The 25,370-nt window shown below is 48.5% G+C and overlaps 1 protein-coding gene across 3 annotated transcripts; it reads left to right on the top strand.

Annotated features, from left to right (window-relative positions):
• The first annotated feature begins 201 nt into the window (after positions 1–201).
• On the top strand, positions 202–24,633 carry CTCFL (CCCTC-binding factor like). 3 transcript variants are annotated; one of them, XM_070486168.1, is made up of 10 exons: positions 202–1,679; positions 2,115–2,334; positions 6,038–6,208; positions 6,486–6,619; positions 8,832–8,952; positions 9,633–9,782; positions 11,805–11,965; positions 13,607–13,789; positions 20,425–20,548; positions 22,611–24,633. In XM_070486168.1, the coding sequence occupies exons 1-10, from the start codon at positions 1,128–1,130 to the stop codon at positions 22,760–22,762; spliced, it is 1,968 nt and encodes a 655-aa protein (XP_070342269.1). In that variant the 5' UTR covers positions 202–1,127; the 3' UTR covers positions 22,763–24,633. The 3 variants fall into 3 exon arrangements, with proteins under 3 accessions (XP_070342269.1, XP_070342268.1, XP_070342271.1); XM_070486167.1 differs by having other exon boundaries at positions 2,109–2,334; XM_070486170.1 differs by lacking the exons at positions 20,425–20,548; positions 22,611–24,633 and adding an exon at positions 14,300–14,624 and having other exon boundaries at positions 2,109–2,334; positions 13,607–13,790.
• Positions 24,634–25,370: the final 737 nt, after the last annotated feature.

Genomic DNA, 25,370 nt, shown 5'->3' with positions numbered 1-25,370 from the left:
CCCCCAACCCCGCCTCCCCCGTGGTCGTCGTCCATCTCCCCCTCCCCCCTGGCCCCGCCCCTTGCTCACTGTCCCTTTCCCGCCCTGCGGCTGCGCACTGCCATCCTGGACCCTCGCGCCCGGGCGGCTGGCGGCGAGCAGCGGCTTGCAGCACGCGGAGGCTCAAGGCGGAGCCCAGCGGGCTGGGGCGGGCCAGGCGCTCAGGCTCCGCCTCCAGGGTGAGGGGCTGCCCGGGGGGCCAGCCTGCGGTGGCTCAGAGCACAGGCTGCTCGGGCGTGGGTGTGGGCGGCGGGGGAGGGCCCGGCTGGCGGCCGCGTGGGCGGGAGGCCCAGGCTGCGCGGCCAGGAGGGTGGGGGCGCCCCAGGCCCAGAGGGTGTGCGTGCGTGCGCGTGAGGCCTGCTTGGCCAAGGCTGGCGGGCTAGAGGTTCTAGGCTCAAAACCTGCGGGCCACAGATGGTGCTCCGTCTGAATTATGCAATGGTGGAAAGCTTGCTCAGGCCTCACCTGGCTAGGCTTAGAATGTGCACTAACCCAAACCCTGCTCAGGCCCCTGCTTGCTAGGCCTGGAACGTGCATTTGCTGGAAGCCTGCTCAGGCCCAAGCTTTCTAGGCCTAGAATGTGCGCTAACCCAAACCCTGCTCAGGCCCCTCCTTGCTAGGCCTGGAATGTGCATTTGGTGGAAGCCTGCTCAGGCCCAAGCTTTCTAGGCCTAGAATGTGCACTAACCCAAACCCTCCTCAGGCCCCTCCTTGCTAGGCCTGGAATGTGCATTTGCTGGAAGCCTGCTCAGGCCCAAGCTTTCTAGGCCTAGAATGTGCGCTAACCCAAACCCTGCTCAGGCCCCTCCTTGCTAGGCCTGGAACGTGCATTTGCTGGAAGCCTGCTCAGGGCCAGATCTTTTGGTTTTAGAATCTTCTGGACAAACACCTGCTTAAGCCTAAACCCTGCTTAGGCTCAGCCCCTCCTAGGCCTAGGCTGAGCCAACTTAATCCTGGCCCCTACAAGGCCCAAAGCGTTTTGAGGCGAGAACCTCATCAGGCCTGGATGTCCCCGAAGCCTGCTAGGTCCAGACCCCACTGTGCCTTACCAAGACCACTCGCTGCTTTCTCCAACAGGCCCAGCCACCATGGCAGAGACTGAGATCTCAGTCCCTTCTGAGCAGTTCACCAAAATCAAAGAACTGGAGTTGATGCCAGAAGTCCTGGAGGAGAAGGCCGAGGAAGATGGCGTGTGCAGAGTGAAGGAGGGCCCGAGACCTGGCGAGTTGGAGGCCCAGTGCACCTATGAGGCCCTCCAGGCGAAGATGCTGGAGGGAGGGCAGGAGCTGGTGCTGGTCCCCACAGAGGAGAGCCAGAAGCAAATTCTGACCCTGCAGACGGTGCACTTCGTCTCTGAAGATGTGGAGCTGCAGGACATCAGCTGGCTGGCCCCTGAGCACCAAGAAGGGGTGCAGGTGGTGGTGCAGCAGGCCGGCAGCGGGCTCCAGCCGCTGCTGTGGCTTGAAGAGGGGTCCCTGCAGAGCCTGCACCAGTGCCTGGCCGTCAGTGGCCAAGAAGAGGTGTACGCCCTGCAAGAGATGCAGGCGGCGCAGGTGCACGTTCTGGAGGGGAACACGGCCGCAGCCGCCGGGGACAGTGAGTTTGTGGTGAGCCTGGCTGAAAACACTGGCCTGATTAAGGTAGGGCTGGTTTCAACAAACGAACCCCTTACGCAGGGAAAGAAACCCAGAAAACTACTTTTTTAAGTTGCTCTTTGTGCAGTGTTATGTGTGGACAAGCAGTTTAAAGTTAAACACAGTGAAAATAATGCCCAGGAAAATCCTGGGAGACCTCCTGTTCTTTTTTAAGAGTTAAAAAAGTTGCACTAATTAGAATACTATAAGGTACATTGTGTTTAAAAAAGAAAAAAGCTTATGTTTCACCCTCAAAGCTCTTGATGCTTAATAATTACAGCTTAAGCATTTCAGTTGCAATGGACAGTCTTTTGCGCTGCTTTCTTTCGTTTTTGTTTTTCTTTATGTATTCTGTGGTTACATCAAGGCAAGGAGTTTAATCAGATTGTAATTAATAGTATCGTATTTGTTTGAATACTTATTTTTGCTCGTTAGCTTGAGAAAGGTCTGGAGGAAGCCCAGCTGGTGGCTGAAGGAGGGTTCAGCGGCGGAAGAGAAGAGCAGCTCTTTCTCTTGGAAGCTGGGCCGGGCGATGAAGGAAGAGAAGAAATTATTCTGACGATGTCACGCTTAAACATGGAGGAACAAGAAGATAAACCTGCATCTGATCCAGCGTGTGTTGAAAAAGCCACCTCTCCAAAAGATCACAAAAAGGCAAAGGGTAGGCCGGTTCCTGGGGTAGGAGAGGCTGCCGGGAACGGGGCGGCTCTTCCTTCCGTGGAAGGAGGTGGTAGTTGACATTTGAAGTGGTTGACTCTCGGTTGCTTTCAGAATGTCAGGAAATGGGAGAAATTTTAAACTAATGTTCTGTATTGTGAATCAAATCCAAAAGAGTTTTGTGTTTTGCACACAAACGTTTTAAAAACACGGTAAAGATTGGGGCTGGCCCCGTGGCCGAGTGGTTAAGTTCGCGCGCTCCGCTGCAGGCGGCCCAGTGTTTCGTTAGTTCGAATCCTGGGCGCGGACATGGCACTGCTCATCAGACCACGCTGAGGCAGCGTCCCACATGCCACAACTAGAAGAACCCACAACGAAGAATACACAACTATGTACCGGGGGGCTTTGGGGAGAAAAAGGAAAAAATAAAATCTTTAAAAAAAAAAAAAAAAAAAAAAAAACACGGTAAAGATGTTCCAGCGAAGCACTGTGCACGTAGAGAGAAGGGGGGCCTGACCTGCGCCCTAGTTTTCAGCCCCGTGGGGGTGGGGCTGGTGGAGAGGAGAGCCGGTGCTGCAGGGCTGGGAGTGATGTCCGAAGGCAGCAGAGGTGCCATCCAGGGAAGAGGATGTCTGGGTGAGGCCAGGAGGGGGGACTCAGAAACCATTAAGACTGGGATCAGCGTTCCTGGCAGCAGGAGTGGCCTGTGGGTGTGGCTGCAGAGTGTGTGGCTTCTGATGAGGGTGGACGGCTCTATTGTGCCGGGAGAGCCACACAGATGGGTGCTCGGAGAGGAAGATCAGGCGAGGTGACGAAATTACATCATTAAAACTGAGACCGCATCACGACAGCCCACAGGGTGAATTTGACCCTCAAAAATTATTTGTTTGGCTTTTAAAAAAAATACTAGTTTCCTGGGGCCGGCCCAGTGGTGTAGTGGTTAAGTTCACACACTCCACTTCATCCGCCTGGGGTTTGCGGGTTCGGATATCCCAGGTGTGGACCTACCCACTGCTCATCATGCCATGCTGTGGCGGCATCCCACACACAAAATGGAGGAAGATTGCCACAGATGTTTGCTCAGGGACAATCTTCCTCGAGCAAAAAGAGGAAGATTGGCAGCAGATGTTAGCTCAGAACCACTCTTCCTCACCAAAAACAAAGAAAAAAAACAACGCTAGTCTCTCACTTATTTAAATGAAGAGAGTTCACCCCTAAAATCTCCATTTCTAGCTCATTTTTAAAAAGTCATTTCTGGCAACACTCAGCTCTGTTTCCTTCCTCCAGGAACAGGTGGCGGGGCTGGGAAGTGACTTGGTTTAGAAAGCCGCATTGCCACCGCCGTCCCTCCTTCCTACCTGTGGTTAGAGTCGTTTAGTTCGGTGTATTGCCTCTGCTTCAGTAGGTGGCAGAGTTTGCGACCTTTGCTATATATTAGCTTCTCAGATTTTTAAACCAAGAGATTATACCCCCAAATCCCCAATTCCTACCTCATTTTCAGCTTTTTAGTATATTCACAATTTTGTACAACCATTGCCACTAATTCCAAAATACCTTCATCATCCCCAAAAGAAACCTCAGCTATTAAGCAGTCACTTCCCACCCCACGCGCTCCCCAGCCACTGGCCACCACCATTCTACTTTTTGTCTCTGTGGCTTTGCCTGTTCTGGACGTTTCTTCTACTTGGAATCAGGCACATACAATATATGGCCTTTCGTGTATGGATTCTTTCGCGTAGCACGTGTTTTCAAGGTTCTTCTGTGTCGTGTCAGCGCTTCACTCGTCGTTGCTGAACAGTGTCCCATTGTGTGTATCCACCGTGTTTTGTTCATCCGTTCATCCACCGAGCAACTTTTAGGCTCTTTCTGCCTTTTGGCTGTTGAGGGTGATGCCGCTGTCAGCATTCACGTACAAGTGCGCGTTGGAACACCTGTTTTCACTTCTTTGGGGTGTGTACCTGGGAGCGGAACTGCTGGGTCCTCTGGTTACTCCATTTCCCTTTTTGAGGAGCTGCCAAGCTGCTTCCCACGGCAGCTGCGCTGGTTTACATTCCCGCCACAGTGCATGAGGGTTCCAGTTTCTCCACACCCTCACCAGCCCATTCTCCATTTTTAAAAAATTACAGCCATCCTAGTGAGTGTGAAGAGGGATATCACTGTGGTTTTGATTTGCGTTTCTCAAATGACTAATGATGTTGAGCGGCTTTGCGTATGCATGTTGGCCGTTCTTGGGTCTTCTTTGGAGAAATGTCTGTTCAAGTCCTTTGCCCATTTTTTAATTGGTGCCTGTATTCGTTTCCCGGTGGCTGCTGGAACAAAACACCGCAAACGAGTGACTTACAACAACAGAAGTGTGTCCTCTCACGGTTCTGGAGGCTGGAAGTCTGCAGTCACGGTGTTGGCACAGCCACCCCCTCTTGGAAGGCTGTGGGAGAAAATCTGTTCTGTGCTTTTCCGTTAGCTTCTGGAGTTGCCAGCAATCCTGGCAGTCCCCGGCTTGTAGATGCGTCAGTCCAGCCTCTGCCTCTGTTGTCACATAAACTGTCCCTGTGTGTCTTCCTTTTCTTATCAGGACACCAGTCATTGGATTAGGACCCACCCTCACCCAGTAGGACCACCTGAACTTGAGCACATCTGCAAAGCCCCTACTTGCAAATAAGGTCACATTCACAGATATTTGCCGTTAGGACCTCAGCATATCTCTTGGGAACATAATTCAATCCATAAACCTTTGTTCCAAGTTTGTTGAGTGTTTCATCGTGGAAGGATGTTGGAATTTGTGAAATGCTTTTTCTGCATCTATGGAGACGATCGTTTTTGTTAATATGGTGCGTTACCTGGATTGATTTTCGTATTTCATATGGAACCACTCTTGCATTCCTGCGATAAATGCCACTTGGTCGTGGTGCACAATCCTTTGCCGCCCTCCTGGATTTGGTTTGTTGCTGTTGTGTTGAAGTTTTCACATCCGTGTTCGTAAGGGATATGGGTCTGTTGTTTTTTCTTTTGGTGTCAGAGTAACACTGGCCTCACAGAATGAGTTCGGAAGTGTTTCCTGTTCTTCTAAGTTCGAGAAAGATTGATGTTCATTTTTCTTTTAGCATTTGATAGAATTCTGCAGTGAAGCCGCCTGGTCCTGTGGCTTTCTTTGTCAAGAGGCTTTGATTAATGACTCGATCTCTTTATTTGTTGCAGGTCTGTTTAGATTTGTTACAGGCCTGTTGGGATGTTCTTCTCCAGTCGGTTTTTGTAGTTTGTGCGTTTCTAGGAATTTCTCCATTCCGTCTAGGTTATCTAGTCGGTTGGCACACACCTGTCCACTGTATTCGCTTATTATCCTTTTTGTTTCTGTGTGGTTGGTAGTAACATCTCCACTTTTCTTTCTGATTTTAGTTATTTGAATTTTCTCTGTTTTTTCTTGTTTACAAGTCCAGATAAAGGTTTGTCAGTGTTGATCTTTTAAAAAAACCCACTTTTGGTCCAGTGGTCCTCTGTCGTTTTCTGTTCCCTGTCTCATGTATCTCCTCATAACTCTTGATTATTTCCTTCCTCTGCTCGCTTGGGGTGCAGGTTTCTCTCTTTTGTCTGGTTCTTCAAGATGTAAAGTTAGGTTACTGGTCTGAGCTTCCTTTGATGTGTTTAATGGAATTGGGACATCTAAAGAAAGATTTTTACAAATGTATAAACGCTGTGTCTTCTTCTTGCAGGAGGAGAACGAACCTTCCAGTGTGACGTCTGTGGGTTCACCTCTTCTAGAATCTCGAGTTTTAACCGTCACAAGAAAACTCACAGCAATGAGAAGCCCCACACGTGCCACCTGTGCCTGAAGGCCTTCCGCACTGTGACCCTTCTACGGAACCACGTCAACACCCACACGGGTAAGACCACCGAGAAGCGAGTCCCCGTGGCTGGTCCACCCATTTCTACTTTAAAATAATGTGTTGTTTTAGACTTTCGTTTTGTCTTTTCTTCTTCAATTTTGGTTAAAAATGTTGAAAGTCACAGAGATTTTCTCACATCTGTTTGGGTTATTTATGGTTTAAAGAGCCTCTTAATTTTTAAAACATTTGCGACTGAGTATAATTTATGTTATAAACTCCTATGAAATCTATGGTTAAATCTTATTTTAATAGGAAAAACTGTGTGATTTTACAGGAACCAGGCCCTACAAGTGTGGCGACTGTGACATGGCGTTTGTCACCAGTGGAGAGCTTGTCCGACACAGACGTTATAAACACACTCACGAGAAACCCTTTAAATGCTCCATGTGCAAGTACGCCAGCGTGGAAGTAAGTGCACTCTTGTCCCTGAAGCTTTGTGGCGTCTTCTCAGAAGCGGCCGTGAAGGTCGTTCAGTTAAACTCACGGCAGAATCTCTTACAAAATAGGTTTTCCTAAAGATGTCATTCACACCAAATCTAGGCAGGAAATAATAGGCGTTCCATCTTCTAAATTTAAAGTAGAAAATTGGGTTTCTTTTTTTCTTTGATTATTGAAAAGTGAAAGCAATAGGTAAAGGGGTACAAATTACAATTAAAGTGACTTGTGATGCTTGAGAGCTAACTCTCAAATTTGTCACAAAGTTCCCCCCAGCATCTTCTGTAATTCTCGGTTCCACAAGAGCAAGGTGTGTGCTCCAACCTAGAAAGCAGGTCAGTCTGAAGCTTTGCTGGAAGTTTTCACTTTACCTCCACGGCACGTGGGCAGATACAGAGCAACTTGCCTGAAGATCTAACCAGCCATTTCCACTGCTTGTCACAGAGACCACCCATTTCAGACTTCAGTCACGTGTTGTGGTCACTTCAACAGACTGTCTTATTTGTACCTTCTCGCAGATTTAGCGGGTCTCTGGGTGAAACAGCAGCAGAACACGATGCCTGCTTTCCCGTCTCAGTTTCCCGCGATTGATGTTAAGGGCCGCCCTGTCTGGGAGGGTGATACACTTGAACAGAACTGAGTGAAAGGGGACAGCTCGAGTTTAAATATAGGAATGAGGCAACTGTGTTTCATAAACTAGGAAATTCCATGCACAGGGTCACACTTCGATTCCAAGAATTTTTTTCTGCTATTATGGTTTTTAAGAACTACTTTTCCTCTGAGTTAAAGGTTATGCCTGTAGTATGAAAGCATGAAATGAGGGTATCAAAGAACGAAACCATCTGAGATCCTGAGCCTGGGGTGGACTTCTTGCTGGTGTCCTGTTCTCAGTGCAGATGCCCAGGCCCCCTGACACCCTTCCCGGGTGGGTGGTCTGCACGCAGCCCGCGGAGTGGTCGGCCTCGGCCTGTACACCCTCTGCTGCTGCCTTGACCCCTGTTTTTGCAGTTTCTAAGTCTTGCCAGGCTGGTCTGCTTTAAGGGAGCGTAGCCTGAGCCCCTCTCTGCACCACACCACCCTTCCACGTACGCCAGCAGGACTGTACGGGAGCTGTGGGGTCGGCTGCACCAGCTCCGAAAGCCTCCCTTTCGAAGCTGTCCAGAGAAGGTGCATCCACAGCCTTCTTTGATCCTTCACACCGCTCATCCTACCAAACCCTTCATGCTATCATTTTAAAAATTCTCTTTATTTCGCTTTCTGATGTACTTGAAGCCATCTACTTTTCTTCTGAAAATCTAAATTTTTCCGTTTGGATCTTGGTTTCCATTCTAAGTCTTCTTTTGTTCTTGAACGTTCTTCAGGCTTGTGTGTGCCTGTCGATTTGGGGGAGCCAGACGGAGTAGCCTTCCCGGGGTCACGAGCAGGGCTGGCGCGGGCCTTCCCACGTCCGTAGCCTGGGTGTGGCTGCTGGTCCTCTGAGCCCCGAGGCAGAGAAGGGCCTGCAGAATTCAGGCGAATTCAGAGTAAGACAGTCCAGGAGGTGATGGAACAGTCAGGCAAAAAGTAGTCAAATGGGAGGTAATTTGTTTGCCTTTTAACTAATTGCCTGGGATATTAACTAATCAAATTAGAGTTAATTTTCTTCAACTTAAAAATTGCTTCTTATGAGAAACTCCTGACACGTGGCAGCCATCCCTAGTGGGGAGGAAGGCCGTCCTCCATTCACGTGCCCTTTAGGGTCCACGGAACTCGGAGCCGTGACGGTCCACTGACAAGCTGATGTTCCAAGGTTCCCACTTTATGTGCAAACAGAAATCTTCTGGCTCTGCACAGTCCGCGTGATCTAAACTTTCCAGCTCTTGAGCGTATGTTCGTTAGGAATGAAAATAAAACCACGGATGGCCCTGAGTGGCTAGGTTTCAGTTTCTCCCTGGTAAAGTGCAGTTGAGCTGAGTCTCTTGAAACGACCCCTCTGGATCCCCCGAGGGTCTCACACACGCGTCACAGGAAGAGAATCCTCTGCAGCAGAAAATAAAAAGTTGCGGCGGGTTCAAGTTCTCGTGTGTGAAATAGGCATTGATTTTAAAATGGGATGAGTTTGGACGTCTTGTACGATGCTGGTTGTTTGAAGACTCCGCAAGTGTGGAGCTTCCATCGTGGTAAATCCCTCTCGTTTGTCCTCCAGGCGAGCAAGCTGAAGCGGCACATCCGCTCGCACACGGGGGAGCGGCCCTTCCAGTGCGGCCTCTGCAGCTACGCCAGCAAGGACACCTACAAGCTGAAGCGGCACATGCGGACGCACTCAGGTACCGGGCCCGGGGCTTGCAGCCCTCTGGGGAGCGTGTGGTCCGCTGTTAAAGTGGGCGCGTGGAAGTTACCCTTTGGTGGCAGAATTAAAGCTCACGAGTCAAAGTGAATTTCCCGCTGCCTTTGGGATGTGGGGCTTTTGATCTGTACCTTTGTGTTTATTTAGCATCAAGGGAGCCCCGTAAATCCTGTGCTGACCCACCGTGAGGAGTAGAACTTCAAGTATTTGCTTCCACACGTGTTGCAGGGGATTAAAAGTCAGCTCCTTAGTTCATCCTTCAACTCTAAGGCAAAATATAAAGCCAAATGTGCTGGTTTCAGAATAGGCTTCCTCTGCATTTTGTTGTGTAGAGCATTACGTGTGCATCTCTGTTCCTTATGTAACCCCACGGGGAGGAACTGGCTGGCTGTCTTGAACCCACAAGTAGCCACCAGCTGTAAGGGGAGTCGCCCGTCTGGACTGCTGTCACACGGCTGTACTCAACATACAGTTGTCTGGGCTGGATTTAGGAATCTTATAGGAATATTACTAATTGGGGGGTTAAACATATAACAAAGGGGCTGAAAAGGGGGCTTGGGACAGAAAGAAAAGCTTTGGGCTCCGGTGTCCTTTGGCCAGGATCTGGGCTTGTGGGGTGAAGCCACTCTGCAGGGGTCACCTTTGTCATCCACATCACAGGCGAGAAGCCCTACGAATGCCACGTCTGCCACGCACGCTTCACCCAGAGTGGCACCATGAAGATACACGTCCTGCAGAAGCACAGCGAGAATGTCCCCAAATACCAGTGCCCGCACTGTGCCACCATCATTGCAAGGAAGAGCGACCTGCGTGAGTGTCGGCTTAGCACACTGCCTCTGACTCCAGCGTCCGTGGGCTCCTTGGGGTCCCGCCCTGGGCCAGATTCCGGGGACTTCGAGGATCTGCAGCCCAGCCTGGGGATCTGCGCCAGGAAGACTTTTCTTCCGCAGGTCCTGTGGTGCCATCTGGTGGCGGGATGGCATCAGTGCACTGTCACAGCTTGTTCTCAGGGGCGCGCGCAGGACACGCGATGAGTTCTCATGGCATTTCAGCTCATAGAGCACTTCCAGGGCTGTTATTTTATTCCTATCTTGAGCCTGTTTTTACAGATGATGGAGCTGGGGCTCAGAGACCCGGGGTGAACTGCCCCGGAGTCCTGTGACAGGGTGCCAGGGGGTGGCCTGGCTGCGGGTTCTGTTCTCTGTGACATTCAGCAAAGTGCTCTCCAGCCCTTGCTGGGATCCTAAGTGGCGCTGGAAGCTGAGGGTCTGAAAGTAAGAGCCTGGACAGTTCTCTCCGTAAAACTCACTTTGTGTCATGCCTGTGACACGAGATCCACGCTGTGACATGTCCGCCCTCCTAGTGGAGCAGGAGCGGGCCTCACTGTGTGCGACTCTGATGCCAGACGCTGGAGCCTGGGCTCCGTCCGCCTGCAGCGAAAGCAGCCGGGATTTAGCCGTGGGCAGCAAGGGGGGAAGTGAGTGAACCGGCCTCTCTCCTTTGTTTCAGGGTCGCTGGCCTTCTGTTTTCCATGATCTTTTTTTCTCTTCAAAATACATAACCCTGTATTGCTCAAAATATGTTAGCAAAAATACAGAGTGACCAGTTTGCCCAGAGAAATTCTGGAGATGAGATGCTCTGTTTTGAAAACATCTCTGAAAGGGTGAAGATGAAGCCTGAGCTTTATTTTTCATCTGGAGCATTCTGTCAGTGTTACTATAGCTACAAGCGTGCCGCACACACAGCGTCTGTAGGGCACGAGGGGCAGAGCCTATGGCTCAGGAGGGAAACGAGACTTTTGTGACACTGTAGCGAAGAGATACAGGTCATCTCCCACCCAGTGCGTGGCACTGCGTGTGCCCCAGTCTGGTGCTTTGTGAACAAGCCTGTCGTCACCAGGTGAGAAGTCAGGCTCTGTAAATGACTGAGGCAGCGTGTCCAGGGCCCACCCCCACCAGCAGTTGTCAGTTTTCATTTAGCCTCTTAACACAGAGGATCTCAAAACTGCCATGCAGAGCCTGGCCCCATGGCATAGTGGGTAAGTCCACGTGCTCCACTTTGGCAGCCTGGGGTTCGCAGGTTCAGATCCCTGGTGCAGACCTCCACCTCATCAAGCCATGCTGTGGAGGCATCCCACATACAAAATAGAGGAAGATTGGCACAGATGTTAGCTCAGGGACAATCTTCCTCACCAAAAAAAAAAAACCCTGCCATGCTTTACACTCAGTTGAGCAGAAATTATCCTAGAGCAGATCCAGTCAGACCTTACTGCATGTCTCAGGTCAGTTATGATGTAGGAAAAAACAGGGCATTGACTTCTAACATCTGGACTTTTTTAAAAGTTAAAATACAGAAGTTATATCTTTTTATGTAAAAGCAGCTTAACAATATCCTAACAATCCACCCACACCATGATAAGGCTCTCAGAGTGCTTTGTTAGGTGACCGTGTCAGGTCCAATCGGCCCTGCCTTACGTAACCGTTAACTCCATATGGCAAGGGCGTTAGGATGGGGGTCAGTGTGCTCTTCGTTTGGAGCAGTGGTTCTCAACTAGGAATGGCGTTACCCCCGGAGACGTGTGGCCATGTCTGGAGGCATTTGGTTGTCAGAACTAGGGAGGAAAGGGCGCTATTGGCCGCTGGCGGGTGGAGGCCAGAGATGCGCTAAACCTCCCCCAGTGCACGGGAGAGCCCACCCTGCTCTGCCCAAGAAGGAGTCAGCGGGCCCGTGTTAACAGTGCCGAGGTTGAGAAACGCTGACCTAGAGGGTGGGGGCCTCGGCTTCACAGGAAATCACCCTCTTCCCGCATGTGACGTGCTGTGGCTGTTTCAGGGGTCCACCTGCGCAACCTGCACGCTTACAAAGCCACGGAGATGAAGTGCCGCCACTGTTCTGCCGTCTTCCACGAACGCTACGCCCTCATTCAGCACCAGAAGACCCACAAGAACGAGAAGAGGTTCCAGTGCGAGCACTGCAGTTACTCCTGCAAGCAGGTGCCGTCCTGGGTCCATGTGGGGAGGCGGGAGGCAGCGGAATACGGAAGAAGGGAGGGTGGTGGCGGGATTTTCTGTTGCTTTGAAAACACTGGGAAGAAGCCATGCTTTAATAAAAGAGACTGTTCGGAAGAGCCAGAAGGCAGTGTGAGCCAATGGTTTACAACCACCCTTCCTAAAGGATGGTTCACAGAGCCCTCAAGACCAGTCAGGGCAATAGGGTCAGAACGGCTGTCATAATAAGGCTGAGGCATCACTTGCTCTTTGTGCTGTTAGTGTTGGCGCCAACGGTGCAGAGGCCGCAGGGATGCCTCAGTGCAGTCAAAGCAGTGACACCAAACAGGATGGTCACCATGTCACCTTAGTGCACTGGCAGCAAAAATAAGGGGCAGTTTTACTTTAGGATGTCCTTGATGAGGCCGGCCCAGTAGCATAGTTTGTAGGTTCACGCGCTCTGCTTCAGCAGCCCGAGGTTCATGGGTTCGGATCCTGGGCATGGACCTAGCACCACTCGTCAGGCTGTGCTGTGGCGACATCCCACATAAAGTAGAGGAAGCTGGGCACGGATGTTAGCTCAGGGCCAGTCTTCCTCACACACGCACACAAAATGTCCCTCATGAAGCATCAAAAGTTATTAAATTTATTCAGTCTTGACCCTGAAAACTCGTCTTTCTAAGATTCTGCGTGATGAGCTGGGAAGCTGGCGTCGAGCCCGCTGCGGTCTGCCAGGCCCCCGGTTCTCTGGAGGAAAGTGGGGGTTTGAGTTACCAGCTCAACTAGCTGCTTTCTTGTGAACCACCATCTTTACTTGAAAGAACAAGAGACAGACAACCTCTGCCTTTCAGTTGTTGTGTGTGTGGCAGACCTTTTCCTGAAAGTAAGTGAAGTGACCCTGTCACTTCCAGGAAAACATGTGTTGCTGTGGGTACAATTTCAGCTTTCAAGAGGAGGTGAGAATTAGAATTTTGGAAAACTTCTGTCTCCCACTGCGAGCTTGGCGGCTTCCTGGTACTTGAAGACTTTTCTAACGAGATTGGAGTGATTCTAAGACAGTGGTTTTTTCTGAAGAATGATGAAATGTGTCAACACTTAGAAACTCTGTAACTCAGTAAACTGATGGTTTCCAAATGATCGATTGATTATTTTACAAAATCATGCTTGGGTAAAAGACCCATTCAAAGGAAAAGATAAATCAACAGATTTTAATGTAACAGAGTACAAAAAGTTCATTGTTGTGGTTTCAGATTTATATTTTAACCAATTTTTAAGAAATTACCACTTGTTGAGTTTTGGTGTGATATCAGAGAAGAATGTCCACAATTATTTGAAAAAATCATTAAAATTCTGCTCCCTTTTCCAACCACATATCTTTGAGAGCAGATTTTCTTCATCTGTTTCAACCACAGCGACATCCCCAGCAGACTGAAGGCAGAAGCTGGGATGAGAACCCAGCCGTGTACGAGTTTGTCTGTAGACGGCCAGTCCGTGCTGCTGCCCTAGCAGTGGGTGTTTGCTATGAATTTTCTTAATTGCATGCTCATCTTTGGAGAGGGAGAAAAAATAGCATACAAAAATAATGTCTAATACTGAAAACTTCCCATAAATAGCTAAGCTGTTTGTTTTCTTCCCCTTCCCTCCTAGGAACGGCACCTGACGGTTCACACGCGCATCCACACTGGAGAGAAGCCGTTTGCCTGCCTTTCCTGCAATAAGTGTTTCCGACAGAAGCAGCTTCTAAACGTTCACTTCAAGAAGCACCATGACACAGATTTCATCCCAACTGTCTACGAATGCCCCAAGTGTGGCAGAGGCTTTTCTCGCTGGGTAAGCTCACTTCTGTCACGTGATGGCTCCTGGAGGAGGTCCCTCTGTCTCCCGGTGTCGCCCTCGGGAGTCTAAACCTGATGATAGGAGCTCGCCAGGACTTCACGTGCCAGAGGGAAGGGAAAGTGGTTATTAGTTTTTTGGAGTCACAAAACTCTTGAGAATCTTGTAAAAGTGTGGTCTCCCCTTCTGTGCAAAAAGACAATCCTACAACCAAAATCTTGCCAATAGTTTTGGGATGTCTCAGACTCCCCGAATTCTAGAGAACCCCTGCTTTCAGTGTAACATTTCAAAATTGTCCCCGTGAGTTAGATTGAGGCTCCTTCACAGAGAGAACGCAATTGTCAGAACATTTTCTGGACGTTTTTAGAAAGTGCTGTTGGTACTGTGCTGAGAAATACGTTTCCTCTTCAATTTTGTTCTTTTTGGGGTGTTAGTTACTGTTTGCTGCGTAACAAATTACCTCAAAACTTAGCGGCTTAAAACAACCAACACTTATTGTCTCACGTTTTCTGTGGGTCAGGAACGTGGCTGTGGCTCGGCTGGGCAGCCCCGGCTCAGCGTCTCTCCTGAGGTGCAGTCAGGGCATCGCCACGGCTGCATCACTGAGGGCTTGACTAGGGCAGGAGGACCCATTTCCAAGATGGCGCCCTCACATGGCAGTGGGCAGGGGCCCCAGTTCCTCACCACATGGACCTCTGTGTTGGGTTGCTCCCGTGTCCTCGTAACCCAGAGCAAGTAAGAGAGAGCAAGGAGCAAGCCACGGTGCCTTTTGTCACCTCGTCTTAAAAATGACACAACATTACTTCTATCCATTAGAAACGAATCCCAAAGTCCAGCCCACACTCAAGGGCTTTCTTTTGAAAGGAAAAGTGTCAGAGAATTTGTGGACGTTTTCCAACCCCCACAGATGGTCAGCCAGATCCCGGACAGTGTGGGCTCCGGTCTGACTTGATAAGAGTTTTGAATGATCTGAGGTTGACTACTTTTGTGGAAAAAACTACCTTTTCTCTGAAAAGGAAATAGTAGGGTAATTGTGTTTTTCTGGGTAGCAGAGTGGAATAATTCTGGAGTGTTAATGCTATTAGTTCAAAATACCAAATAGGAGTGGTGGCAACACTCCAGAAACAGTGTCAGTCACGCTGAGTTAAAGTTGTGAAGAAACTGCTCTTCGGCGTGAGAAACAAGAAAGCAGAGGAAAGAGCGGGTCAGCTCAGAGATTCCCTCGGAGCGTAAAATCAGAAGTTTTGAAACTTTTTCTTCCATTCAAGAAAGCATATTTGGACTTGCACCTAGAATATATAAAGAACTCCTACAACTCAATAGTGAAAAGACATAGACCCACTTAAAGACAGGCAAAGGATCTGAGTAGGCATTTCTCCAAAGAAGATAAACCAGTGGCCAAGAGGCTTATGAAAGGATGCTCGGCGTCATCAGTCACTAGGGACGTCAGCATCAAAACCACAGAGAGATAGGACGTGAGGGCATCTGGCTGCAACAGCTGTCTCCCCGTTGATCGCCCGGGCTGGTTTGGCTGATCTGTCTGGCCAGGCGGGTGTCCTTTCCACCGCCCTGTGTGCTTCCTTCCCGAAGCTGCACGCTTGGTCCAAGAGGACGACCTTCCCCAACAGGAGGACCGTTCTTCGCTCAAGGGTATAAGTCGCTGCGCTGCCCTGCTAGAACCTCCAAACAAGCTCTCAGGGTCCATTAGTAGGAGAACGTAGGGGACAAACTTCCAAGACTCCAGACGCGTCCAGATGGGGCGCTGCATGGGGCAGTCTGCCTTTCTTCAAAAAAAAAATCACAGTGAGCTGCCTGTGGGACCAGCCATGAGGATGGCTGCAACCCAAGAAGACAGATAATAAAAGGTGTGGAAAAATTAGCACCCTCCGCCTTTGCTGGTGGTGTGTTAAAATAGTGAAGCCGCCTTGGAAGACAGTCTGGCAGGTCCTCAAAAAGTTCAGCATAAAGTTACCATGTGACCCAGCGGTTCTGCTCCGAGGCACGTACCCCAAAGGGCTGAAAACATAGAACCACACAAAAACTTATACACAAACATTCACAGCAGCATCCTTCCTAACAGCCAAAAAGTGGAAACCACCCAGTGTCCATCAACTGATGAACAGATCAGATATGGGAAATCCATTCAGTGGGATGTTAGCCAGAAAAGAGAGCGAAGTGCAGGCATGTGCCGCACCATGGGCGAGCCCTGAGGGAGCCGGGCGGCCGCGTAGCATCTGACTCCATTTGTGTGAAATGTCCAGAGTAGGCAATTCAGGGAGACCGAGAGTAGACAGTGGTTGCCAGGAGCCAGAGGAGGGGGCCATGCAGAGTGACTGTTAAGGGTATAGGATTTCTCTTTGAAATATTCTAAAATTGATTGTGATGATGGTTGCATAATTCTTTGAAGAAACTAGAAACCACTAAATTATAAACTTAAATGGACAAATCACATGGTGTGTGAATTGTATCTCAATAAAGCTGTCTAAAAAATAAATGAAAGGAACTCCCCGGTTCCGGTTCTGCTTGTAAGGAGCCCGGAAGTCCTCGCTCCATCCTAACAAGTAAAAAGCTGGACAGAATGAGAAATCAATTGCTCTTCTAGGATCTGTAAGAGAGGGGAGGGTACAGGGCAAACCATGCCCCCAGGGTTGGAGAGACAGACAGGCGAATACAGGGCATCACGACTTGCCTGGGCAGGCACTCACAGCAGAAAAACTGCGCCAGTGGGAAAACCTGGCCTGTAATTGATGAATTGCTGGAGGCTCAGAGTGGACACCTACAGAGAGTTGAAAACTAGAGAGGGATCTGCGTAGGGGGCCCCCCGACAATGTTATGTTTTACCACCAGGAGTTCAACCAGGTTCCCACAGTGAATGTCTAAAAAAATCCCCTTCCGCGTGGGGAGGGGGAAGAGAACCGTTCTGAGACCCCCCCCGGAGCCCTCTATTCTGAACAAGGCTGCACACTCCTTAACCAGAGCCTACGCTGATCATCAGAGCCTAACTGAGCCGGGAAGGGAAATAGCCCACTCCAGCCCACTCCAGCCTTCCTGTCCCACCTAAGGGGGGAGGAAAAAGAAACTGAGGAACATGGTGAAGCTCATAGTGCAGAGGCGCGGACTGATTACAACCCTGAGACCTTCTCACAGGGCTGCAGAGTGCTCCCCTCCCCCACCTCACCACCGCGTCACTAGAGGCCCCGCACAGCAGTTCCTTTCACCTCGTCCATCGTGTCCAGGTATCAGGAAAAAATAACAAGGCAACCCAAAAGGCGAAAACCACAATTGGAAGAGACAGAGCAAGCCTCAGAACCAGACATGGCAGGGATGTTGGAATTATCAGACCTGGAATTTAAAATGGCCATGATTAGTGTGCTAAGGGCCCTAATGGGTAAAGCAGACAGATAAAGACGCAAGAGCAGACGGGCAATGTCAGGAGAGATGGAGATCTTAAGAAAGAACCAAAAGAAATGCTAGAGATAAAAAACACTGTGACAGAAGTCAAGAGTGCTCTGATGAACAAAATCAAAGAAGATCTAAATAAACGGAGAGAGATTCCGCGTTCGTGGGTGAGAATACTCAATACCATCACGATGTCAGCTCTCCCCAGCTTGATCTGTAGATTCAGCGCGGTCCCTGTCAGATTTCAGCAAGCTGTTTTGTGGACGTCGATCGACACACTGATTCTGAAGTTCGTATAGAGAGGCAGAAGACCCAGAGTAGCCGACACGACGTGGAAGGAGAACAAAGTTGGAGAACTGACAGCACTCAGTGTCAAGGCTTACTGTAAGCCTCTAGTGATCAAGACGGTGTGCTATTGGTGAAAGAACGAATAGTTCAGTAGAACAGGATAGAAAGCCCAGAGGTAACCCCCGTCAATATAGTTAGCTGATCTTTGACAAAGCAGCAAAGGCAACACAATGGAAAAAAGAGACTCTTTTTAACAGCTGGCGCTGGAACCATTGGACATCCAAAGAAAAAGAAAAAAAAGGAGCTAGACACAGACCTTACACCCTTCAAAAAACCTAGCTCAAAATGGATCACAGACCTAAGGGTAAAATTCAAAGCTGTAGAACTCCTACAAGCTAAACAGGAGGAAACCTAGATGGCCTTGGGCATGGTGGTGCCTTTTTAGATAAAACATCAAAGACGGGATCCATGGAAGAAATAATTGATAAGCTGAGCCTCATTAAAATTACGGGCTTCTGCTCTGTGAAAGACAGTGTCAACAGAATGAGAAGAAAAACCACAGACTGGGAGAAAATATTTGCAAAAGCCACGTCTGATAAAGAACTGTTATCCAAAAAATACAAAGACCTGTTAAAACGCAACAATAAGAAGACGGCCCGATTAAAAAATGGGCCAAAGACTTTACCAGACACCTCAGCCAACAAGATATATAGATGGCAAATAAACATGAAAAATTGTTCCATATTGTCTGTCGCCAGGGAAACGCAAACTGAAACAACAGTGCGGTACCACCACACTCCTATTGGGATGGTCAAAATGCAGCACGCTGACGCCGCTACGTGCTGGCGGGGATGTGGAGCAACAGGTGCTCTCGTTCCGTGCTGCTGGGGATGCGAAATGGCGCAGCCGCTCGAAAACACAGTTTGGCAGTTTCTTATTAAGCTGAATAGACTCTTAGCATCCAGTGCAGCGATCAAGCTCTTTGGTGTTTACCCAAAGGTGCTGAAAGCTCACGTCCACACAGAAACCTGCCCACGGATACTTATGGCAGCTTTATTTGTAACTGCCAAAACTTGGAAGCGAGCAAGATGTCCTTCAGTAGATGGGTGGAGATTGTGATACACCTAGACAATGAAATATTATTCAGCACTGAAAAGAAAGGAGCTGTCAAGTCACGAAAAGACGTGGAGGAACCTTAAATGCATATCACTAAGTGGAAGACACGGATCTGAAAGGCCACGTGCTGTATGGTTCCAACTGAATGGCATTCTGGGAAAAGCAAAACTAAGGGGATGGTAAAAAGGTCAGTGGTTGCCAGGGGCTGGGGTGGGGAGAAGGATGACTAGGCTGTGGTGGGGATGTTGATAGTGGGGGAGGCTGCGCCTGTGGGGGCAGGGGCTTGTGGGAAATCTCTACCTCCCTCTCAATTTTGCTGTGAACCTAAAACTTGTCTTAAAAAGTCTTTAAAAATAAAGAAAGAAAGAAATAGATGAAAGCATATCTGGATATTTGAATCCAATTTAACTTTTAAAAGGTAGATTATTCACAAACTTCCGCTCTTTAACACTCGGTCGTCACAGTGTGTCTCCGTATGGGAATGTCACAAGTCAGGCCCTGTTCGCTCCAGGAAGGACCCTGCTCCGTGTTCAGAATGTTGGCTTCCTCCTCTCTTGAGAAACGTTTCTCTGACACAAAAGTTTGTCATATTACTTTGCCCTATGGGTCCTAAATAGCTGAAATGTCCTGTAAGTTTTCTTAAAACCTTAATCCTCTTTTATAGGCCGGACATGGTTTTGTTTGTTTTGTTCCAAAACTGTCATCCATTGTCGTCAACCGTGAGGCTCGTGAAGTTATAGGTAGATGTGTGTGTGTGTAGACGTATACACAATTTGCTGGGGAAGGAACCGTTGCTTTTATCATATTTACAAAGGAATTCTTGACCCCAAAAGGCTTGGTTCATCCACAACCATCATATAAACCAGGGGCTGGCAAACTCTTCCTATAAAGGGCCAGATAGTATTTCAGCTTCACTGGCTGGAGAGTTTCTGCCCGAGCTGCTCAAGTCCGTCTCAAAAGCTGACTTAGACGCAGAATTCGTGCATGATGTGGCCGTGTTCCCAAAAACTTGCTTTACAAAAACAATGGGCAGGCCAGCTCTGGCCCTCAGGCCACAGTCCGCCAGCCCTTGTGGATGAGCATAAAATGGAAGAAATTTAAATAACCCGAGAGATTTCCCCTCCACTTAAACGTGAATCCTTCCCCCTTTCTCCGTAAGCAGGACGGTCCTGCTGACACCACACTTGAGTCGAAATGGAAACTGGGTGGCATGTTTTACATAATCAGCCAATTTAATGACATGTCACAGCATCTTACTTTTGCCTATGAACTTTTCGATTAGTGAAAATGTTCTAACTTATTTTAATAAGTTTAAAAAATAGGCCAAGACTTTAACAGACCTCTCAGCAATGTATCTTCCATGGGAATGTATCGCTGGTAGGCTTGCCTGGGAAATCGCGGGCTTCTCTTTGAATTCTGAATGTTGTGTGCAGTTTTAATAACTGTGCATAGTAGGTCAGCAGAGAAACCGGCCAGGCAGTAAAATCTGTGTGGTATGTTACTGATTTCCGTAAAATCGACTGGTATATTGAATTTCTGTTTTAACATCAGTTCTCACTTTAGAGAGTAGATGCATTCTAGGAAAATAGCTTTGGTCTTCTCGTTGGCTTCTATTATTATAAAACAGGGTTTAAAATAAACTAGCTTTTGGCTAGACCCAAACACAACAGAGGGGCTCACCTTTAAACAGTTCTCTTTGTTGTACGGGATGGTAAAGGTCCGCGCTGTCCGTGTCCCGGCACCCACCTCCGCTCCGTGCGCTTTAAATAGCGTTCCTCCCACGATGCCAACTTGGACTTTCACCGTGTGCTCTCTCCTCTCCTCGACAGACTAACATGCGAAAACACTCGGAGAAGTGTGAACCGGGGCAAGAAAAGTCGGCCACCTCGGGAGAAGGACGAAGAATGAGAAGGAGGAAGCCGGCCGTCCCGAAGGAGGCGGGAAAGGAAGACGGTACCTCTTTTTAAACGAACTGGGTTTTAATTTGACAGTGATTTTCTTGTTATGACTTTGCCGGGGTGCTGAGCATTACTGTGCAGGGGATGCGCCCAGAGCCCCTAAGTGCCAGACCCCAAAGGTGCCTGATCCCCACAGCTCTGCTGCGCTTCCTGCCACTGTGGGCATGTCTCGAGCTTCCTTTCGCCCGGTTTGGTTATCAGTGACATGGGTGGTGACTCACCCACCACTCAGAGGCCCCCCCCCATCACACGGGTTTGGCGGGGCCAAGTGACCGACATGCATGCTCCTGACCCCCTCGCCCTGGAGGCGCTCCTCAGTCATGCTGGTGGGCTGTGGCCGGAGCCTGGTGGGACGCTGGGCGCCGAGTTCATGTCCTAGGGCTGCTGCAGCAGACGAGCACAAACTGAGTGGTTTAGAACAACATGGGTTTATTCTCTCACAGCTCTGGAGGCTGGAATTCCTAAATCAAGGCATGGGCCCTCTCTGCTGGCTCTAAGGGAGGGTCCTTCCTGGCCTCTCCCAGCTTCTGGTGGCTCCATGCGTCCCTTGGCTTGTGGCTGCGTCACCCCAGTCTGTGTGTCCATGGTCACATGGCTTCTCCGTGGTGTCTGTGTCTCTCCTCTTCTGTCTCTTAGACAGACACTTGTCATTGGAGTTAGGGCCTGCCTGGAAAATCCAGGGTGATCTCATCTCGAGATCCTTAACTTAACTATGGCTTCAAAGACCCTTGTGTCAAATGAGGTCACAGTCACAGGCTCGGGGCGTTAGGATATGGACATATCTTTTTAGGGGCCACTGTTCAACCCACTGCAGGCATCGCTGCTTTCTCCTCTGGCCTCAGGGGGCCCCTGGCAGAGCTGCCGGCATGAAGTCCACGTGCCAGAAGGGCACAGACATGAAAGCTCTTGTAGGTTTAAAAGTCAGTGATGATGAGGCTGGACGTATTAAAACATTTCCCATATTTTAGATGGTCGGCTCTTGCACCCTAAGTGAAGTGTGAACTGAGACAAGTAACCGGCTTATGTTAGCGAAAAATACAACTTAATTTGCCTTTCAGGGTTTTTTTTAAGCTGTATTATCCAGATAGTTGTCTCACTTCTGCTTGTGCCGTGCTGGGGGTTCAGCGCATGTGCCCTGCCCGTTCACTGGCAGATACAGCCCTGCACTTCCCATCCAGCTCGTTTCCTTTCATCCCTGAGAACTGGGTCTTAGTGCCGTCCCCTCTCCCCCGCAAAACGTGCTTCAAGGAACCACCAGCAGAAATATCTTCAGGCAACTTTGAACTAACGAGGGGTAAAAGCATCCTTAAGTGGGCCCGTCGTCTCCCATCCCAGTGGGCAGGCAGTCAAGTTCCGTGCTGGGCTTGGGAGGTAATTTGGAAAATGAGCAGGGGGTTGAATGTGGGTAGATCTCCCGTGATCTTCCGTTTTTAACCTCCCGGAGTTGGGCTGACTGTTTTGAAGCTGCTGGGGCCGTGGGCACGGATGCTTTTGGATCTGGGTGTGGCTCACGGGACCCAGGACAAGGCTTGACCCGAACTGACTCCATGTATGTGGATCGGCCCAAGGGACAGATCCCCTGTGAGCAGCTGTTTTCATTTCATCGGGGTCATTCCGTGGGCGCTGAAACAAGACTTGTGTGAGCATCCCCACTCTCTACAGTCTGTAGGATCCACATTTGCTCTACAGCTGTGGTTCTAAACCCGGGGGCAGTTTGGCCCCCCAGGGACATGTGGCAATGTCTGGAGACATTTTTTGTCGTCACAGCTGAGGAGGAGCTTCTACTGGCATCCGGCGGGTGGAGGCTGAGGCTGAACATCCTCCAGTGCTCGAGACGACCCAGCCACAGAGCGCGCAGCCCTAAGTCTGCAGAGCTGAGCTCAGGAAACTCTGACTTAGAGCAGAGAGTTGAGAGCAGCATATTTGTCCTATAAATGGAAAGGTCGTTTTTTAAAATGTTCGCTGCTGTGTTAAAAATTGTGGTTGTTTCCGAAATATCTTTGCACTGACTTCTTGGCTTTGTTTTAAATCTGCCAACCCTGTGCCTTTCCCCCAAGAAGCTGCTGCTGAGGAGGCTTCCGCTGCGAAGGGAGGACAGTCCCCAGGAGAGGCGGCTCCCGTCGAGCCCGGAGAAACCATGGCGGGAACCGAGGACCTGGACGAAGACGTGACCTGCGAGATGATCCTGGACATGATGGACAAGCTGTAGAGATGCAAGTTTCGTTTTGATGGCGCTTAACTCTTAATGCAGGTTAGAAGTTTCAGCATCTTCTTTGAATTGTTTCTTTGAAACAATTAGGTTCATGACAAGGGATGGTCACAATTTTTCCAAAGTTCGAGGGAATGCCTAGAATTATTTGCCTATTTTTTGACTGAATATTTCAAAAAACATTGCAAGTATTTTACAAAAGGCCCAAATCTTGAATTGGAGGATAAAACCTCAAACCTATGAATTTGTTCCCCTGCTGTTGGCAAGATGGCCCCCAATAACCAGCAGTGATTTTTGGATCATAGTTATCTCGATTGTGGTGTACACTATTTAGTGCTTCAGCAAACAGGCAAAGCCAGGAACCTTTTTAGTGAATTGTACACACCCATGATTTTTCTAATATTGTGATTTTAAAACATTAAAGACTAATTTCATATCCTTTTGTATACAAATGAATTTTCCATAAAATTTAAAGCTATCATAATACTTTTAATTACAGTGGTTCTAAATTCAACAAAAAAAGAAATTAATGCTATTTTAAAAAACTGAGTAGAAAAATGAAAAACTCTAGATTAGACTAGAAAATGACACCCAATATATTTTACTTTGGTATATGAGCAAGGTCCACTTTGAGATTTCACCTTCTGTCTTCGCTGTTCCTCGGCAGGCGTGAGCCCCCCGGTTGCATTACATTATTGCTGCAATCGGTTCATCACCTGTTGCTTTGCTCAAACTGCTTTGTTTATATATTTTAAATAATTGGCAGAGTGAGAAAAACATAAAAACCTGATAATGAAAGTGTAAAGAATTTATACTTTTTTATAATACCCCATAATGAGTATTTCCCTTTTCCAGTTGGAGAGCATTTTCCTGCCTTCAAGAAGCACATGAAATGTCCCTTTGGTACTGAAAATGAACTAGTGCCTGTCTTTGTAATGAGTCCAATTTTTTTCTTAGCTCAGCAGCTGCTTTTTCTGTGAACTTTTCTCCCCATATTTTAAAATCATTCATAGGTCCTAAATCCAAATTCTTTTTTTTCAGCTTCATTGAGGTATAGTAGACAAATAACATTGTAAGATATTTGAAGCGTCCATTGTGATGATTTCACATATATGTTGTGAAAGGATTCCTCCATCTAGTTAACTGATTTCAAACTCTTAAAATGCTGATGTGTTGTTAAGATAACCCAAGTCCAGAAGCCCTGTGTTAGGTAAACGTGTGCAAGCCGCTTCCCAGCAGGCAGGGCGTTCTGTGCTTTTCATGAGAGCAAATTAATTGAATTCACATGATAAGACTTAAATTCTGTGGTCTCTGGTCTGCTGTCATTGTGACTATTTGCATTTTTGTAATAGTTTCTTATTCTTTGACTTGTTTAAAGATGTTTACCTCAATAAAATGAAATGACTTAAAATGGCTCGCTTTGTTAGACATGAATATGGTTCTGAAAAACGTCCTCTTCGCCTGTGAGCGTGTGGGGAAACTGGAACCCTTGTGCCTGTGGGTGGGAATGGAAAATGGTGCAGCTGCTGCAGACAACAGTATGGCGGTTCTTCAAACAATTACAAATAGACTGACTGTTTGGTGTGGCAATTTGGTTATATACCCCAAAGAACTGAAAGCAGGTCTCAAAGAGAGAGCTTATATCCATGTTCATATCAGCATTGTTCATAGTGGCCAAAATGGAAGCAACCCAAGTGTCCACTGATGGATGAGTGGGTAAACAAAATGTGTTTAGACCTACATGGGAATATTATTCAGCCTTAAAAAAGGAAGGAAATTCTGACACATGCTACAACATGGATGAACTTCAAGGGTATTACGCTAAGTGAAATAAGCCAGTCACAACAGGATAGATTCTGTATGATCCCACTGATACCAGGTCCCGAGAGCAGTCAGATTCCTAGAGCCAGAGAGCAAAAGGGGGGTTGGATGAGGGAGCGAATGGAGAGTTAGTGTTTAATGGGGACTGAGTTTCAGTTTGGGAAGATGAAAAGAGTTCTGGAGAATATACTTCACACTGCTGATTTGTATACTTAAAAATGATTAAGATGGCAAATTTTATATTATGCATTTTCCTACGATTAAAAATTAAAGTGGAGGGGTCAGCCCCATGGCCGAGTGGTTGAGTTCTCACACTCTGCTTCAGTGGCCCAGGGTTTCGCTGGTTTGGATCCTGGGTACAGACGTGGCACCGCTCATCAGGCCAGGCTGAGGCAGCGTCCCACGTGGCAGAGCGAGAGGCGCTCACAACTAGAATACGCAACTATATACTGGGGGGCTTTGGGGAGAAGAAGAAAAAAATAGTTTAAAAAAAAATTAAGGCAGGGGGGTGGCCCAGTGGCACAGTGGTTAAGTTCCTGTACTTCTCTTCGGTGGCCCGGGGTTCACCAGTTCAGATCCCAGGTGTGGACATATGCACCGCTTGACATGCCACGCTGTGGCAGGTGTCCCACATATAAAGTAGAGGAAGATGGGCATGGATGTTAGCTCAGGGCTAATCTTCCTCAAAAAAAAAAAAATTAAGGAGCCAGCACAGTGGCGTGGTGGTTGGGTTCTTGTACTCCGCTTTGGTGGCCCAGGGTTTGAGGGTTCAGATCCAAGATGTGGC

The sequence above is a fragment of the Equus asinus genome, chromosome 15 (genome assembly GCF_041296235.1).
Source record: "Equus asinus isolate D_3611 breed Donkey chromosome 15, EquAss-T2T_v2, whole genome shotgun sequence".
Taxonomy (NCBI): domain Eukaryota; kingdom Metazoa; phylum Chordata; class Mammalia; order Perissodactyla; family Equidae; genus Equus; species Equus asinus.
This window is presented reverse-complemented; position numbering and strand designations above follow the sequence as displayed.